This window comes from Tetranychus urticae, chromosome 1 (genome assembly GCF_039701765.1).
Source record: "Tetranychus urticae isolate SD_2017Ah chromosome 1, NJAU_TeUrti_SD_1.0, whole genome shotgun sequence".
In the NCBI taxonomy this organism is placed as follows: Eukaryota; Metazoa; Arthropoda; class Arachnida; order Trombidiformes; family Tetranychidae; genus Tetranychus; species Tetranychus urticae.
The window spans coordinates 14,446,587-14,464,511 of record NC_142958.1 but is presented as its reverse complement, the minus strand read 5'-3'; the positions used below and the strand labels follow the sequence as shown (position 1 = coordinate 14,464,511).

At 31.0% G+C, this 17,925-nt stretch overlaps 1 protein-coding gene across 1 annotated transcript in view; it reads left to right on the top strand.

The window, feature by feature from the left end:
- The window catches only part of LOC107367766 (nephrin-like), a 52,694-nt gene that overhangs the window by 22,114 nt on the left and 12,655 nt on the right, over nt 1-17,925 (top strand). The window contains exon 6 of the mRNA XM_015935520.3: nt 13,753-14,040. Within this exon, the coding sequence (XP_015791006.2) occupies nt 13,753-14,040 (288 nt within the window). The remainder of the gene's footprint in view (nt 1-13,752; nt 14,041-17,925) is intronic.

Below are 17,925 nucleotides of genomic sequence, written 5' to 3'. Positions count from 1 at the left end.
AGTTTGAATCCAATCAAAGATGAATACAAAGAGTTGATGAATGTTTCATTTTGAAACATTTCAAATTGAATAACAGACAATTCAACAGATTTCATTTTCCCTTCAAAACTCATGGGAAACATTTCAATAGAAGTTAGAGAAACAATGAAAAGTAGTAAAAATTGACTTGAAAATGAAGGAAAGCGTTTCAATGATAATCAAAGCATTATCCAGAATTAAATATCCAACATTGAATTTCCACCTCAACATTTTTCCATTTCTTTTTCATCTTTTTTCTCAACATTTTCTTACTGAAACTCACATTTTCTCATGATACTCTTGCATGATATGAAGCTTCGATATCATTAAAAAAAACTTCTTTTCACAGTAAATCGATAACAAGCAAAAATGAATTTCTCGAAAAACTCTTTTTTTCTCTTCACCTCCCAACTTGTTATACATTTTTTTGTCTGTAATTTTCATTCTTCATTCCAAGTCCAAAATGTATCGATTTCGTATCAATAGTTTTTATCAACATTTTTTTCTCGCCACTCTTGCCTTTATTCATTTTCGTTAGCACTTCCTTCAGAATGTCATTTCCGTTTCAGATTCCAACATTTTTCTTTTTCCTCATTCTCCCATCAAACAGTACCAATAGTTTTTTCATTTTTCATCACTTTTCATGTTCGTTTTTTTCACTCATTTTCATCCTTTTTTGCTTCTCTCTCTCTTCATCTTTGCCTTCAATATTGAAAGAGACAATCTTGTTTTACTCTCTTTTTTGTTCTGACAAAAACTTTTTTTTTCCTCTTCTTTTCAATTCTCATCTTTTTTACAGATTTTTTTCTCATCCTTTTTCTTCTTTTTGCAATTCACTTTTCTCCAATTCTTGCCTTGTTTGCTTCATTTCACTTTCACTCCCTTGTACCAGTCCATTATCATTTGGTATCAGAATTTATCAAATAAAGGAAAGTTGCGAGAAGAAGAAAAAGTTATCATTATTGGGTGAAAAGAAGTAGATGAAAAATAAACCAACTTAGAACTTTGTGATTGGCCTTTTGGAGTGTAGCCAAATTGGCTTTTATATAAATAATAAAAAAACGAAGAGAAATGATAAACACCTTTTACAATTTGTCAATAACTCAAGGTAACTCAGGTACAAATTAACTTATCAATTTGGAAGAGAGCAAAAAGGGATTTGAAGGAAAAACTTGACAAATTGAGAAATAATTTGCTTCATTGAGAGTGCCAATCATTTTTCAACATTTAACTTGCTTTTCCCTTTCAATCGCCAATTATTCATTCCCTAATCAACTTCTGGAGTTGCGCTTATTTAACAAGCTTATTGGATTGGTTTCATGATACATGATGATTGCCTTTTGTATTTGCATCGCTTTCTTTTACTATTGATTTATTCAAACTATTGATCTGACAAATTGGAGAAACCAATGATGAACAGCTTTCCTTTCAGTTCAATGGTAATTCTAATAGATTGAACTTTCATTGATTTCAAAGTGATTTTTGCCTGGTAATCATTGTTTCCCGTTCCATTGGAATTAAATGATGAAAAATTCTGAAACAAAACAGTCATGAGAACAAGTATTAGTTTCATTGGCCACAAAGCCTATTGGTTACACAAATTTATTCAATAGTTTTTCCTTCTAATCACTTGCTGTTCGAAGTGCTAAAAGTGAAAAATTCAAATAATGAGACTTATAACTTTTAAATGATTGATGATCGAAATTTAGTTGCATCGTTAAGAGGGAATAAACTAGCAGAAGTGAGTTACATTTCTTCGTAGTTTTCCACTAGTGAATTTCCATAGTCATTTGAAGCAGAATAATCCACTGGAACAGAATCATACTTCTAGCAAATGACATCCACAGGCAAAGCAGGGAAAATAAGCAACCTTCAGTGCAATATTCTGGATCCTTAGACCATGTTGCTGTTCAAGGTCTGATCCAATGTTACCATCTTATTTACTTGATCGTGGCCTAATGCCAGCTTGTCTCTAGTTTCCTCGTCAGGAATGCTTCCTGATACAGTATGGTTGTGATCTGCACAATTTACTGGACAAATTTCATGTCTTAGCTTGCAAATAACTCTCAACTAAAGACTTTTAAGGAACTCGTTATTTTCGAGTGAACTAAATCGGAACTCGCTATACACAAGTGTAAGACCTCAACTAAATTTGATAGAACGTTCATGGTGCTTTTATTGTGGCTCTAAACTTAATAGTTCAGAAAAGTTAAAAGGATTCTCTGCGAGTTTATCTGAATTAAGACTGTGGACCCAAAAGTGATGCTCACGAAGAAATATCTCTTTCAGCAAAATGATGCTTGTTTTTATAAGATGCCAGCTACAGTAAAATGTTACAGTTGTCGAGTTAATCAAACTAAAGAAACACTCCGAAGAATTAAAACTTTAGATGCAATTAAAAAGTAATAAGTTTATGTTAAATATAATATCATAAGTCAAACTGGCCCAAGTACAGTTTCCAAGAATTGCCAGGCAATTTGACCATGTGTATCACGGCTAACGAAAATAGCAAACTATTCATTTTCATACCAAAGCAAACTACCGACTATCAGCTTCGTTGAAAATTTCAATACTAAACTGAAACTCGAGCCATCATGCATTTCGTATTCGACGAAATTTTTAACCGAATCATACTTGGACCTTTTCAAGTTGGTTTAGTCGTAAAATGCAAACATTAAAGATCTAACTTTTATGGAAAATTACAAAGTACACTTCGAACAAGTTTAATGTTTAAAAATAGCGAAAGCAAACTTTCATAAAATGGTTAGATGGTCTATTCACTCAACTGCCAAATGGTTGTTCCAACGCTTTAAAATCTTGGCCTTAAATATATTCATTTTGGCCTTTATAATGGTTTTTCCTCTCTCAACTCATCTTCATTTTTTCCCTTCAATTGTTGTGACTTGATTGAAGAAGGATGGAAAAAGTCGAGAAGGAAAAAAAACGAGAAACTAGAGCAAAATAAAGTCATCAGAATATGTTATCAACAATATTCTTTCAATTCAAAATATTTCTTCTCATAATTTGATGAGAAATGTCATGTCCATGGTTATAGTCTCATTTATTTTCCAACATTGAGAAACTCGACTCAATCAATTTTTAAAGTTGAACCAAAGTGATCATTCAAAGAGAGCAAAAAGTAAATTGACCCAAGAATTTTGAAAAGGATTCCCACTCTCGATTCTCTGAATTTGGAATAAACAGTAAACTTGGAATAACAAGTAAAACTTGATTTAATCTGGAGCAAAATATTCTTCAACTTTTTTTACTCATGAAAATTTCTTCACTTTACAAATGAAAAGGCAGAGTTGATCATGATATTAAACTCGATGATGAACTTATTGAGAAATGAAAAGATGATCAGAAAACAGATTTTACTATTGAATTTCCCTTCCATTCGCTTCATGCTTTGACTGATTGTTTTTTTATTAAAAAAAGTGAATGAAAAAGAAGAGTAAAAAAAAGTTTCGTATTTTTTTCTGAACTTTTATTTAGTTTGATTTTGTTTCATTATTAATAATGAAATAATGGCAAAGAAAATGAAGCGAGAAAAAAAGGCAAAAAAATTGATTGAATGATGAAGTGTAAGTGAATTTTAAATTGGCTGATACATTTATTTTGACATTTGAAAGATTATAATTTACTATGAAAATGGATCAATGAACAAGTGAAGACAATGAAGGCGAAACATGACTAAACAGTTGGAATCATCAAAATGACAAACTCGATATTGATCATCATTATCTTTCGAGTTTCCCTCGAACCTTTATTTTGACAATTTGAATGTTGGTAAAGTGAAAAATTATGAATATTGTTACAAGGCTGAAAGCAAGTCAAAGTAAAATGTTAAACAAACGTATTAAAGCTCAAATAAACAGAAGAATCAAGTGAGCGAAAAAATAAAGAATATCGTTTTCTGTCTTTTGTTTATAAAGTGATGAATGAAAAGAAATGGAAAGTTAACATGTAATATCATTTCAATTCTGACTCTTTTTTTCTTCTTTTACTTTTTTTCTTCTTCTTTTTTTGGAAGCTTCTTTTTGCTCCTTTTATAAACATTTTGTGTGCTTGATTCTGTGTGCATGATGATGAATCTAGAAATGATGTTCAAGAAAAACAAATGGAATTGACCCAATAAAAATGATATAATTTGATTGAATAAAAGATAAGTAATGGAATGAAATTGATTTATTGGAAAGTACAGAGGATGAAATGAAAAATAGCTCAAGAGCAATGACTTGAGAATGCATTATTATTGCTCAAAAGGTTCATCTTTTATCACAATCTATCATGTAGATTGGTAGTTGATAGAGAAGAAGAGAAAAAAGATTCAATTTCAATTAAAGGGTTAAAGAGTGTGACAAGGGAAAATCTGTTACTCTGTTGATTCAATATTTTCTGAATAATTGTGGAATCGAGTTTTCTCATGAAGTCGTAAAATGAATTAGCTTTGAATTTTATTCAATTACGAGCAACTTAAAAATTTGTTCAACTTGTTAATGAAAGAATTCAAAATTGAAATCCAAATCCAACAAAACTTGTTTCAAAAGACATGATAATGAAAGTTTGGAGTTCGATATTCAATTTCAGCTCATTTTTATTTATCATTTCAGCTTCGATATGCAATTTCGTTGAGGAAAATAATTTTTTGATCGAAAATTTGAAATCTTTTTCTAAACTCGGAATTTCGAGTTGAAAGGTTCATCTTTCATTTGTTTCATTTTTTCGTTTTAAAATCGTTCATCTTGTTTCAGGTTTTCAAATTTGAAAAATTTCTTGTTCCTTCATCTTCAAAGTCAATTGATTGATTGTTTTGCATTTTAAAGTTTTTTGTACTCTCAATGGTTTACTTTAGTCTATTTCAATTCTTTATCGATAACTTTTCATGCTGAATCATTATTTTCTTGTTGTCTTTCTCATCATTAATCTCATTGGTCAACCTCATCTGTGGATAAACTGTTTCAAAGTCAACCCATGTAACCCCATGCATGGCGGTTCAAATTGATCATGGCAGTTGAATCTATCCAATTTGACATCACTCCAGTGAATCTGTTTTCATCGTAACTGATCAAAATATTGTGTTCAAAAGTAAACCTCTTTTTTCCTCTCTTGTCTCTAAACACATCTTGTTAACTCACCTTGTTGTGAATAACCTTTAAACTATTTTCCCTCTTTAAGAGAGCAACCTTGTCTCTTGCCATGTAAAATTCAATTTTCAACCTTTTCCTCACAGAATCTTGTCGCATTATCTCAAACTTTATTCAATTTTTTTGCAAAAAGATTCGGTAAAGTGAAATGACTTTATGCATTATATTTTCTCGATTCTTTCAATAGCAATTTGGAATCGGCTTAATGGCTAGGATAAAACTGTGGTTAAGTTTACTAATTATGAAAAAAGAGGAAGAAGCACTTCATGAGACTAAATACCTGAAATTTATTCAATTATCTTAACACAATTTCCACTTCTTGTTCAATGGAAGGATAACATTTTTCCCTTTTTTTCATTTTCACTTTGCTGCTTGATTTTGGTTAGCTTTTTTCTCCCTGGCTTCGTCTTGATGGTTTCTTCCTTTTTTTCAGCAAATGCTTTTCCTTTCCAATTAGCCATTCAACTCATGATTTGACATGAAAAAGAAGCAAAATTAACGGATAATTGACTCTGAATAAGATTTGTAACTTTTCCATGAGTAACCAAATAAATCGGACACGAGATTCTAATGTATTCGCAAGTTATTTCCTTTGCCCCTGACACTTTGTATTTTTGTATGAAAAACGACTTGATAAGCTTTCAGTGAAATATGGTGAAATTGAGAGATGAGCATTGGAGGTTGAAAACCAAGAATCTTAGAAAATATAAGGAAAAGCTTCTTAATTTTCACTTTTTAAAAACAGAGCTCAGGCTCGATTCTCAATATTGACTTGTAATGAGATCTATCGGAACATTTTGCGAATAATTATGAGTGTTTCACTATTCTATTCATCTATTCTAACGTAATTCCCACTACGATTAGTCATTGTTTATTTGAAACTATTAAAGTCTTAATGAGTTATGATCATTCAACTAAATAGCACTGAATTAAGTCCAATTGATAAGACGATAAACAATGACACGCATTGTACTAGCGATTGGTCTATCCTTTTCAGTATGAGGCCAGAAATGTTTGAAACTTGCTGCTAAATATGTTTAAACACCATTCAGACTTTAAATTTGCATTTTATCCTTGAAGTTGATAGTTATTAGAGTGGTTGAGTCTAATTAGCTGAAATTATGTAGTCAAGCTTGACTTTCAGCAAGATCATCAGAGCTCTAATCATTTTCTTTATTTGGATCACCTTAGTTTTAGGCAAACAGTGAGTAATATCAGTATAAAGTTTTACCTCTGCATTCATCACAGTTTACATCTTTTTACTAGCTTCCGAATCACTCTAGACAAAATTATTTCATACCAATGAAAATGAAATCCTAAATTTTAAAAGCTTATTTTCACCATTCTAGCCATATCGATTTTTGGCCTGGCTTAAGCTTATTAATCTAACAGGTTAACCTGTCATCTGCTGAAATAGAAAAATCTAAGGAACAGATTCAAGTAACCAATATGTGAAGATTCGATCTTTAATGAAAATTTTTAACTTTCATTAATCTGTTTTTTATTTTCATCGCGAATTTAAAGATGAACAAACAATTAATGTATCTCATTATACAGTTTTCCTTTATTTCCTTCAGACTATTATTAGTCATTTGTTTTTTCAACAGAATGATGATCAAACTATTCAAATGATAGAGGATCTGCTGACTTTCCTGAAAGTCAAGCTTTGAAAGACACGTGTGATCTACTCTTAACCAACTTTACATGCAAACAAAAATATAAGGTTAAAAGTTTTAATGATGTGTACCTTTCTTGATCTCGAACCAAAACTCAATCAATGGCACTAAACGGTTATTAATAATCAGTACAATAAGCATCCAAGTTACTACTCGACTATCAACTCGAGCCATTTGGATAAAGTATTTATTTTAATGCTACAATGTTTCGCTTTTGGCAATTTTGATTGGATAGCACAATATTCTTGTGCATTTAAATTTTGGACACCCTTATTGGACTAATATTTTCATTTGCACTTCTTTACTGTTACTTTGTTACGAATTTTATTCTAATGAATCAACAGTTGAATGGCAAATTAAATCAATTGAAATGAAAATTCCGAATCGCAGTGTTTTTTCTCATGAAAAGTGTTTATTAAAAAAAAGCAAAGTAAAACTGATTTTACTGCTGATGGCAATGAGGAGCAAGATACTCAATGGGTGAGTATAGCTTGAATCAGATGCAAATGCTTTTGTCATTGTCAAGGATAAATTTCAACATTTTTCATTATGATAATTTCATCTCAACGTTTTCTTGTCAAAATTAAAATGAAAAGTTGTTCTTGTCTAAACAGGTTGAAAGGGAAGGTACAAAAGCAAAGTCAAGATTACATTGATTGTTGATTAAATTTGCAAGCTAATTTTGAGGTAAAGCAACATGATCATGAAGAGAAGAAAAACCAAATTCACAAGAATTTTTCTTGACAAACAAAAGAGCATTTTATGCAAGAAAAGCAAATCTTTTCCTGTTTTCTTCATTTCATCGTGAAATATCATTTCAGGTCAATGATTTACCTTTTATCCTTTCCTGTTAAAGGTAGAGAGAGCAAGGAAAGAATGGTAAAATTATCATCATTTTGCATCAACAAATTTTACTTTTCGTTTCTTATTGTTTGTCAAATTTTTTCATCCAAACGTTTGTTTCAAGTGGTTAAACGTTATTCCAAGTAATTGAATCCTTTTTTCGCAGTTGAACATTTATTAGAATCATCTTTATTTTCCAGAAGTTTTTAAAATCTCTATTTCAATATTTATGTTTGAAACTTTTTTTTCTTGCCTTTCCTTCTGAACTTAGGAAAATGAATTTCTTTTGAGTTGTAATCGTTGATGAATTTCGATATAATTATTGTTAGCATTGGATGAAATCGTTGGAATCAGTTGCAAGGAATTGGGTGCAAAGAAAAGTGAAAATCTATATTGGATAAGAAGATGAAAGCTTTGAGAATTTATTGATAAGTGAAAATGATGATAAATGATGAAATGGATGATGAAATGTACGTGCTTGGAATCGTAGTTGTTTCCTTCATTCAGAGACTAAAGATTAAATAATGAAACGAAGAAAAAATAAAAGAAAAAGAAATGACAAAGAAAACATATTTTATAGCTAAAAACGCTGCCCAAGATGGATGAGCTTTTCATTCTTCCTTTCGCCAGTTCAAATTCAGTGTATGATCTTTTTTTGATAATCATTTTGATCTCTTCTTTTCTCATCAATAAAATCATTTGTAGTAATTTCCATGTCAAGAACGAAATATATTTACCTTCAAAGTCATCTAAAGTTAAAGTTTTCCTAGGAAAATGTATTAGCGAAAAAATCACAAATGGATATTGTTGGCCGAAATAAAAGAACTCGCTAAAGAGCCCAAAGTAAATAGTATTTCAAGATTTAGTTCAAGATCACCGAGCGGTCAAAGGTATACACTGCAAGGACTCATGATTTAAAACAATCTCAAACTAAATGAGGAATAATAATGAGACCTAAACTACTTATGAGAACTCGCGTTAATCATTTTGAAGACGAGTGTTAGTTTCATCGGATGTAACTAAAGAGCCCCTAATGCTGTACAGTTTAAACTCGTGAATGTAAATTTTCAGAGTATTATGCTAAACAGTGCATTAGTTAAAAGTTTGACAAAATAATTTGTTCAGTTTCAAAGCGTAGTTTTTGATTTCTCAAGACTCCGGGCTATAACTTCATAATTTAGCCTCCTGTGCATCGTGAGCTAGACTCTAAAAACCACTAAGACTCCGCTCAAAGTTGAAAAAATTTAGTAGTTAAACCACTCGATATGAACTCGAGGGCAAAGCCCGGTTGTTTTATCTCATGCTTTCGAGTTGAATCAATATGTTGGAGGTAACCAGTATTTACCCAAATGATTGCATAAACTGGAACTGTTTTGAAGTTGGTCAACTTGATAGTTCACTAACAAGCATAAACTAAGCACAGTTCGCTCTAAAGACAATGATAAAGAGAGTGATTAGACCTGATAAAAAAGTCACTTTTTTGTATGTAAAGGCATAACTGATAACCCAAAATGAAAACAAGAACCATTGAAAGCAATGGAAAAGCCATTTGTTTTGAAAATTAAGTGATGAGATTAGATTACACATCAGTTAAACCACATAAGTTGTAAGATAAAGTCCTCGAGCTTCGCCTTCGAGTTTATATCTCATATCTTCTCGATGCAGTGCCCAAGCCATTACTTACCTTATCATTTCGGTGGTTACAGGTAAGAAAAGTTGTAACCCCATATCTTTCCACAAAAAAGCTAAATTTTTGTAATTTTCTAAATGATTTGAGTAAAGCTCTTGAAATTGAAAAATAATTAGAATCCCAGTCTTTATCATAATTGTTCAAATAAATGGCTTTCTGACTTTTTTCATAATATATCGCATAATAAATTTACAAAATAAATGAATTATTATCTTGAAACAATAAAGAGGTTTTAGATGAGATAAATTAAATTAAATTTGGCGAGTTGAATGATGAAAGGCAAATAAAGATTAATGACATTCATTGAAATAAATTGCCTTCCATTGATTGATCTGTTTAAAGAGAAGGGAAACAAAAGTTGCCAAAAACTGAACTCAATTTATCTGTGCAACAAACTTGTGATTTGCATAATTGAAAATTAATATTGTATTCATGTTTTTACCTTTTTCCCGATGTAAAAACATTTTACTCTGACATTTATCATGGAAATGTTCAATTTGCAAGCAAGTTGAAAAAGGTAGCAAAAAACATATCCATCTGAAATGTTCATTAGTGGACACAATTATGTAAATTATCATCCATCAACAGTTTATACAGTTAAATGGAATGAAATGAAATCATGTGAAAATAATGCAAAGTAAAGAGGAGCTGTAATGAACCAGACAAAGCAGTAGAAGCAAAAAAGTGTTGCAAAATTCATAGACACCTGTCAGCTTTACAAGAGATAACTTTTTTTTCCCTGAAAAAAACTTGTAAACTAAATAAATCACAAAATGCTTGCATTTCTTGTTCCCTTTACTTACATTACAAGTTCATTTTTCACATTCAACTTTATACTTCAACTTTGGATATTATCATTATTGTTTACAACAACTTTTTTCTTGCCTTTTTTTCTGCATTTCACCTTTTTGCATTTTCACCCAAAAATGAATCAAGCGCGAACAAAATGGTGATAAATTTCTTCTCACATTGGAAGCTACTGATTTATCGTTTCCATGGTTATCAATGGAAAATGTTGATGTGCACTTTTCTTTTTCGTTTTTTTCTGCTCTTCTCTTTTTCTCTGCTTCTGCTTTGTTTTCATTTTCTGCCTACCTTGGTGAAATATTATTACTCAGATAAAGCATTTCAAGAAGAATGGATCAAGATTGAAGATGAAGATGAATATGCAGTGAGAGAGAGAGAAAAGGTTCTTTGATTTTCTCTTCTTCTTCTCTTACACTATTATTCGTGTTTTCACTTGCAAGGCTTGACTCTATTTGTGATAAAAACATTGACTCTTGACTTTTTCTTGTCAAAAAAGATGATTTCTGATGAATCAAAGATGAATTGAAGTTGTGGCCAGTGATGTGAAAGTAAAAGGTAAAAGTGAAAAAGCACACTTTTACTGCATTCCAAACATTTTCACAATCAGATTGTTTGCAGGGTCAAAGTAAATAAATGACGAGTTTGTTTTTCGGTGTAATCAGTTGAACTAAATCTTATAGTGAATCATTTGATTCCAAACAATTGATTTGCAAGATGAAGTTACCGTGAAAGAAGAAAAATTTTTCTTCTCTTATTACAGGTAAATATGGTGACAATTATGTGAAGAGGTGAAAATTTTTGGCGAAGATGAAAGTTTGCAGAAAACTTGTGAACCTGACGATTGAGAAATGAGCATGTTTTGGTTTTTCGTCGATGATGATGATGATTTTAATCCAATATTACAACATTTCATGGTAAAAGTGAGTGTCTGTGTTAAACGAGGGTAAAATGAAAGAATTGAATTTTCGTTGGTTTGACATGAAAAGGAAAATACATAATTCTTTTCTAGTCTTCTGTGCAAGACATGAAGGAATGTGAAGATTGATATCAATCATTTAATTGACAAATGACCACTTTTATGTTGAACAAATTTCCTTTCCAAGTCCATCCTTTTCTTGGTAACTTATAACTATCCAAGCAAAACTGTTGGCAACACAAAAAATGATAACCTTTGAATGGGAATAAAAAGAAGTTGCTTTCAGGTCATTTCATTGTCTAACTTTTCATTTGCTTCACTTTATGTTCAAAAGCTTTTTGCTTCCTTCATGTTTACCTTGTTGGATTTGAGCTGTTTGATCAACTTTGAAAGGTTCTTCTCGAACAGAATGTCCATTCAAATGTATCGTTAATGGTCAACAGTAGAATCTCATCCAACTTTTTTTTCGCAAATAAAGTTTTCTACTTTCCATCGGCTGGTTCATTATTCTCCACACCAATCGGCAAAGTTTCGTGTGTTCTTGCAGCAGAACGTTACATCGAAAGAAAAAAACTTTTGTCATAATTAGGCAGCAATAGAATTCCAAATTTCGCTCGATTTCAAACTTCGATTTTTAGGCGCACAACTGACTGTGTCACTTCTGGAAAAGAATGTGCCAAAAGAAGAAAATTTTGAATTCGTAACTAGCAAAGTCACTAGAATTTTGGAAAATTTGGTGAGAAAAATGTTGTCAAAACTCGACTCTTTTATTGATTTACTTTTTTCAGACAACTGTTGCTCTCTCTTTTAGGTTCGAGTTTTGGAAATTGTTACCAAATTCATCGATCCAAGTAAACTTTCTAATTGAAGCATTTCTTTAAACGAAAATTGCATCCAATCACAGCTCACAATGACACAGAAAATTGCTCAGCACATCATGAAATTGACTCATTAATCGTAACTTTTTGCTCATTATTTTACGCCGGTTCATTGCTATGTGATGCAAAAGATCGTAATTAAATTAAAACTAGACATTTACGGTGAAATGAATTCTCCCGAGTTTTCATTTTAATCTCGTAAAAACTCGAAATTTGAGCAAATTTTTCTTCTTCTCCCTTTAAGTGCATATTCATTCTAAATTTTGCGATTTGAAACTTTGAATAACCTAAGCAGAGGAAATGTATTGATGGTCACTTAGAAAATGGGAAAATCACTCAAAATGGAAAAAAATGTTTTTTCTCTCTTTTCTCAAAATTTTTGCTTCACCATTTCATCTCAACTTGTTTTTCAGTTTTGCAACAATCAATAGATGATAATGGAAAAGCGATTCTCTTGAAACATTAGCAATTTAATGGTCAAACCAACAAAACTTTTCAATCAATTTTGTAATCGAAAAGAATAGCGAATTGAAACTTTTCCATATTGAATAATATTTCAACATTACCTGAATGGTTTTCACTGTTTTTTCTTTATTCGCTCCAACATTTCATTCTATTAAATATCAAATTGAAATCAATATATAAAAATAGATAATAAATTTAGGTTCAATACGATTTCCTTCTACATGCAAAAAGAAAACGAAATATTCTGAACTTCTCAAATCTCCTTGATATTCATATTTTTCCCTCCCAGTTTGGATTTATTTTTGGCGCATTTTCTTTTTCTCTTCTTTTTCCCTTCCAAATTTGTTTTCATTTTTGCATTTTCCCTCATCAATTTCATGTAATAAGAATGGAAAACACACAAAGAGAATGAAAAAGATAACTCAAATGGTAACGAGTATTATCAATAAACAAGAATAAGTTAAGCTTGAAATAATGATAATAATAAAATGTTGTTTAACCAAAATCTTGAGAAAACCTTTTCTTCTTCTTTACATTAAATGTTCACCAATTTGTTATTTTGCTTGTTCAACAATTTGATTGTTGTTCTGAATAAACTTGAACAACATGATAAGGTAAACTTGATGGAAACCAATATTTCTGTTTAAACTGTTGAATTCGAGATAAAACATGAAACATTTTCTTTAAAAGAAGAACACCAAAAATTCGAGTTTTCAAAGTTAATACAAAGGTAAACAGAAATGCAAAATTTCTACATTTTCCTTTCATCTACGGAAATGAATAAACATAATTTAGGTTCACCAAAGTTATTCATTTGTCGAAAATTGTGTCGAATGTTGATTCTGTTTTTTTTCAGATGAACATTTTCTTCTCACCAAACTTGTGTTAATTGGTTGCAACTGAGTTGCCTTTTAATTACAAATGTTGAACTTTTGCCTTTCATTGCAAGCAAACAGTTCAATCAATGTTTATCAGACAAGACAAAATAAACACTCTAATTGCCTGAGGAGAAATGTTTTGGCTCACTTTTATTCCAACATTTTCATTGTAAATCGAGAACAATTCAGCTGGGAATCTTGAATCGAATCATTTTTATAGCTTTATTCTTGATCTTTCAATTTCTCTTTCAATCATAATCAAACTTTTCCAATTTTCTTTGTTTTCTTTTCACTGTTTTCACGCAAAAATCTGACCATGAATCTCGAATGAAAATGTCACTAAATTTTCGATTTTTTTCTCTTTTCTTTTGCAATAACCTTTTCGACTTGGAATGGTTCAATTGGATGGAAATGGAACTTGAATTGTAATTTAGTTTCACCAATTTGTAAGAGCAATCAACGGCTAACTTATGGAGTTTCTCGCAATGAATCGGTTCGAATCTTGTGTGAAGTCGAGTCTGATCCTGTTGAGGTTAAATTTAAATGGATATTCAACAATTCCCATGAAAGTCACGTTATAACAAATGTTACATCAAATGGTACCAAAAGTGTTGCTCTTTACGAGCCAAAATCACGTTTCGATTATGGTTCAGTTATATGTCAAGCTGAAAACTCGGCTGGAATTCAAAAAGATCCATGTATATTCAACATTATCGCTGCTGGTAAGTACAAAGGTCAACTTGAATTTCATGAGGAAAACTTGAATTGACTCGAACAAAATGAATCTAAATTTATAGTCCATTCCATGGCAAGAAAATTGAGCAACAAGAAAAGCTCAACATTAAACGGAAAAGGTTTTTCAACAAAAAATAGTCATTATGTGAATCAAAGTTTCGATCAATTTACCATGCAACAGAATTTCCTTGGTTTTCCATGTACAAATAACATGCCATTTATTTATTCATTTATTGCTCAAGAGCATTTGTCTCTTTACTAATTCCAATTCAAGTTGGGTATAAGTACAATTTGGGTGATAATCTAGTGATAACGAAATTTCCAAAGATAAATATGCTTCTCGATTGATGAGGTGAAAAGTAGGCATAAATTGAAATTTTATCTCTTTTCTTTTACTTTTTCTTCTACTTCTTTCCATGAAATTGAGACTCAACTTTTACCCATGAATATTGTTTTCTTTATTCTTTTTTCGTTGTTTCACTTTTTTTCTCCTGAATTTTCCTTCATTTTTGTTTACATGAAATGTAATACTGTGCAACTTGGCTATTGGGCTTTGGGTGTCATTGATGGTTCAAGTAAAATGTTGAGAGTAGAAGAGTAAGAGCAAAGTAACGAAATGTTCAAGATGAAACAAAGGTAATACTAGATTGTTTAGTATAGTTTATAACTGGTGGAAAGGGAGGGAATCGAGTAAATAGATATGTTATACATTGTGAAGAAAAATGGAATAATAGGTAACTCCAATTATCTGGAAACTTTATCTAGGTTGTTATCCAATCAGCTAAGGAATTGAGGTAACAATAAAAATGTTATTGCATAAAACAACATGGAATATGAGACCAATTGAATGTAGGATAGAATAGTTTTACGAATGATTTTACATGCAACAATTTCATGTGAATAGATAACTATTGGGTAAACTTGCAATGTAAACTCTTGCTTCGAGTTTGTCTAAAATAAAGTTCAATAATTCAAATAGCGCTAATTAACATGTTTCCGTTTCCGTTAAGCTTCCATAATAACTCACAAACTAAAAGGTAAACGTTTTGTGAAGTCCTTAACTTTTAAAGATGTGTGAAAAGTGAGTAGTTAGTTTCTTCATCACACTTGACGCAATAATCTCTCGGGGTACGTTGGTACTTACCAACATGATAAGTAGATTGAAAACTTCCATGAAAATGATAATCCAACGTTATTAATGTAAGTGAATAGTACAAAAAATGTCAATTTTTGTTTGTCATACTTTCGCAAATTAGTAATCATTTTCCGCAAACCGACAAAGAGGAAAAGGTGGACATTTATTGATGGATGTGAGGATTTCGGGAAGAACAATAAACACAATTGTACCTATTGACAAACTCACTCGCTTTCAGTGTTTGTTGAAATTTATTCAGTCTTGCTCAGTAAATTCAAGACGAAAATGGGTAATATTGCACTACGATGAATCATTAATTATACGAACTAATATTTAAGTCTTCTTGACTGATAATCAATCAGCTAAATAGCACTGAATTATTGGGTCCGATTGCTAAGACAAGTAACTAAGACGCGCATTGTACTAGAGATTGGTCAATCTAGTATTAGGCGAGAGCTGGGTTGTTGCTCAATACGTTTAAACACCATTTAGACCATTAAATTTGCATTTTATCCTTGAAGTTGATATTTATTAGAAAAGTCAGGTCTAATTAGCTGAAATTATGTAGTCAAGATTGACTTACAGCAAGATCATCAGAGCTTTTATCATTTTGCTTAGTTGAATCACCATAGTTTTAAGTAAACAGAGCATAGAGAGTTGAATGTAATTGAAACTAATTAAATAATTGAACAACTGCGGATTCATTATTATTTTGTTTCTAAAAATACTAACAATACTATCATTTGATTCCAAATCAATCACCACAACATTAATTCATGCCAATAGAATGATCTTTCAGATTTTAATCTTGTAGAAATGTTTTAATCTTCTAGCTGTTAATGTTTGGACTACCTTCATTTCGTGTCGTACCGCAACCTAATACAGAGCTAGTAGCCCTTCAGGCAGATTCAACCTCATTTGGTGATCGTTACGTAACATTTTTGCAGATTTGATTGTTAATAAATAAAGTGTTTGAATTTAAGATATTTTAAATGTGAATTTCCTCTAGACAATAATCAAACAAGCTGCTCTATGTTGATGTTTCCATCATTCTGCATTTGTTTTCTAAGAGAATGTCATTGTGACATCCACTCAATTTTAATAGAAAATGGTCTTATTTTGTAGGTCGAAGTACAGAGTTTACTCAATTCTTTTTTTTCAATCAAAATCAATTCAATTGCATTTTATTGACTCAATTTCGGTCTAAAGTCAGCGTGCTATACAAAATTTTTCTAGTTACACAACTGTGCACGGAACAATTATTTACATAATAATTGTTAATTAAAACTTGAAAGCTTTTATCATCAATTAATATAATGCCATGAAACGTCATCATCATTCGAGGTGATAGTTGTGAGCTACAATAAATAATCTCTCGGATGATTATCATTATGTTTTTTAATAACCTTTTAGGACAATTTATCAAGTTTGCATCACGATAATGTTGACCATGCAGGTATTGGCGATTCTAGGTGTCTATGTGATTCTTACACCAAAAACTGTTTGTAAATGTCAGTTAAACAATTAAATTGAGTATAGCGTTGAGTTGTATAAACACACTTTATTTTCACTTCACCAACAGTTCTCTTGGCTTTGACCACTGGCCTTAAAAATTTAATTATCAATAAATCTAAGAATGAACTTTAATAAATTCCGATTTGTTGCACACATCTGTAGCAAGCATACTGTGATATTTTTCAGAACGAATTTGGACAAAATGAAATCAAACATTGAAGTTTTAAATTAATTATTTATTCATAGTCAAATCTTTTGAAATATTATCTCTTTGATCCATAAAATTCGCCACCAAGGAGATTCATTAGAGCGTACTTTTGCTCAGGCGATAGTGTCGAGGGTCCCTGTCCAACAACGAAACCAAACATTGATAGGATTAAAATGCTGAAAAAAAATTTTAGAATTTGGGATTTCATTGCAATTGGGACAATTAACTTCGCCGGAGAGTAACTTGACAAACCTCAAGTGAACTCAAGATAAACTTTGACAAATCGGTTGTAAAATTCTTAGTATTTATAGCATTGTTATTAAGATGAACAAACAATTAATTTGCATCTATCTCATTATTCAATTTTCTCCGTTTCCTTTAGACTATTATTTGTCATTATTCGTCATTTGTTATCTTAACAGAATGATGATTGAACTATTCAAATGATAGAGCATGTAATGACTTTGCCGAAAGTCAAGCTTGCATACATAATTTTAACTAATAAAAAGACACGTGCGATTTGTCTTTCGATTTTTAACAGATTTATAAACAATTTTATAAGATTATTCAAGGAACTGGTGCGATAACGGCTGATCTCAAGTTTCTTTCAACCGCGTATGCTAAATTCAATCCACATTTGCAAACGCAAATTCTTAATGAAGGAAAACATGATTGATGAAAAACTAAAAAATAAAACCCGGTTCCACATCTGAACAAAATGAAATCTAATTTCGAACTTTGAAAGTGATTTTATCAAATGGAAAGAGATCAGAGAAATATTCAATTATGCGAAGCGTGCTAATTCTTATGTCTCTGACTGTTCATCAGGCCGCTACTCTTATTCGAGAGTCAATCCGCTGAAATATAAATCATAAAACAAATAACAATAAACTAAAAAATAATTTGCTTCCCTCCACAATGCTATTGAATACGGAATGTTTCTCCTTTCAACCTGAAAAAATTATCAAGAACCTGAGTTTCGGTGTTAGATAACTTTATAAAAAATTTGTTTGA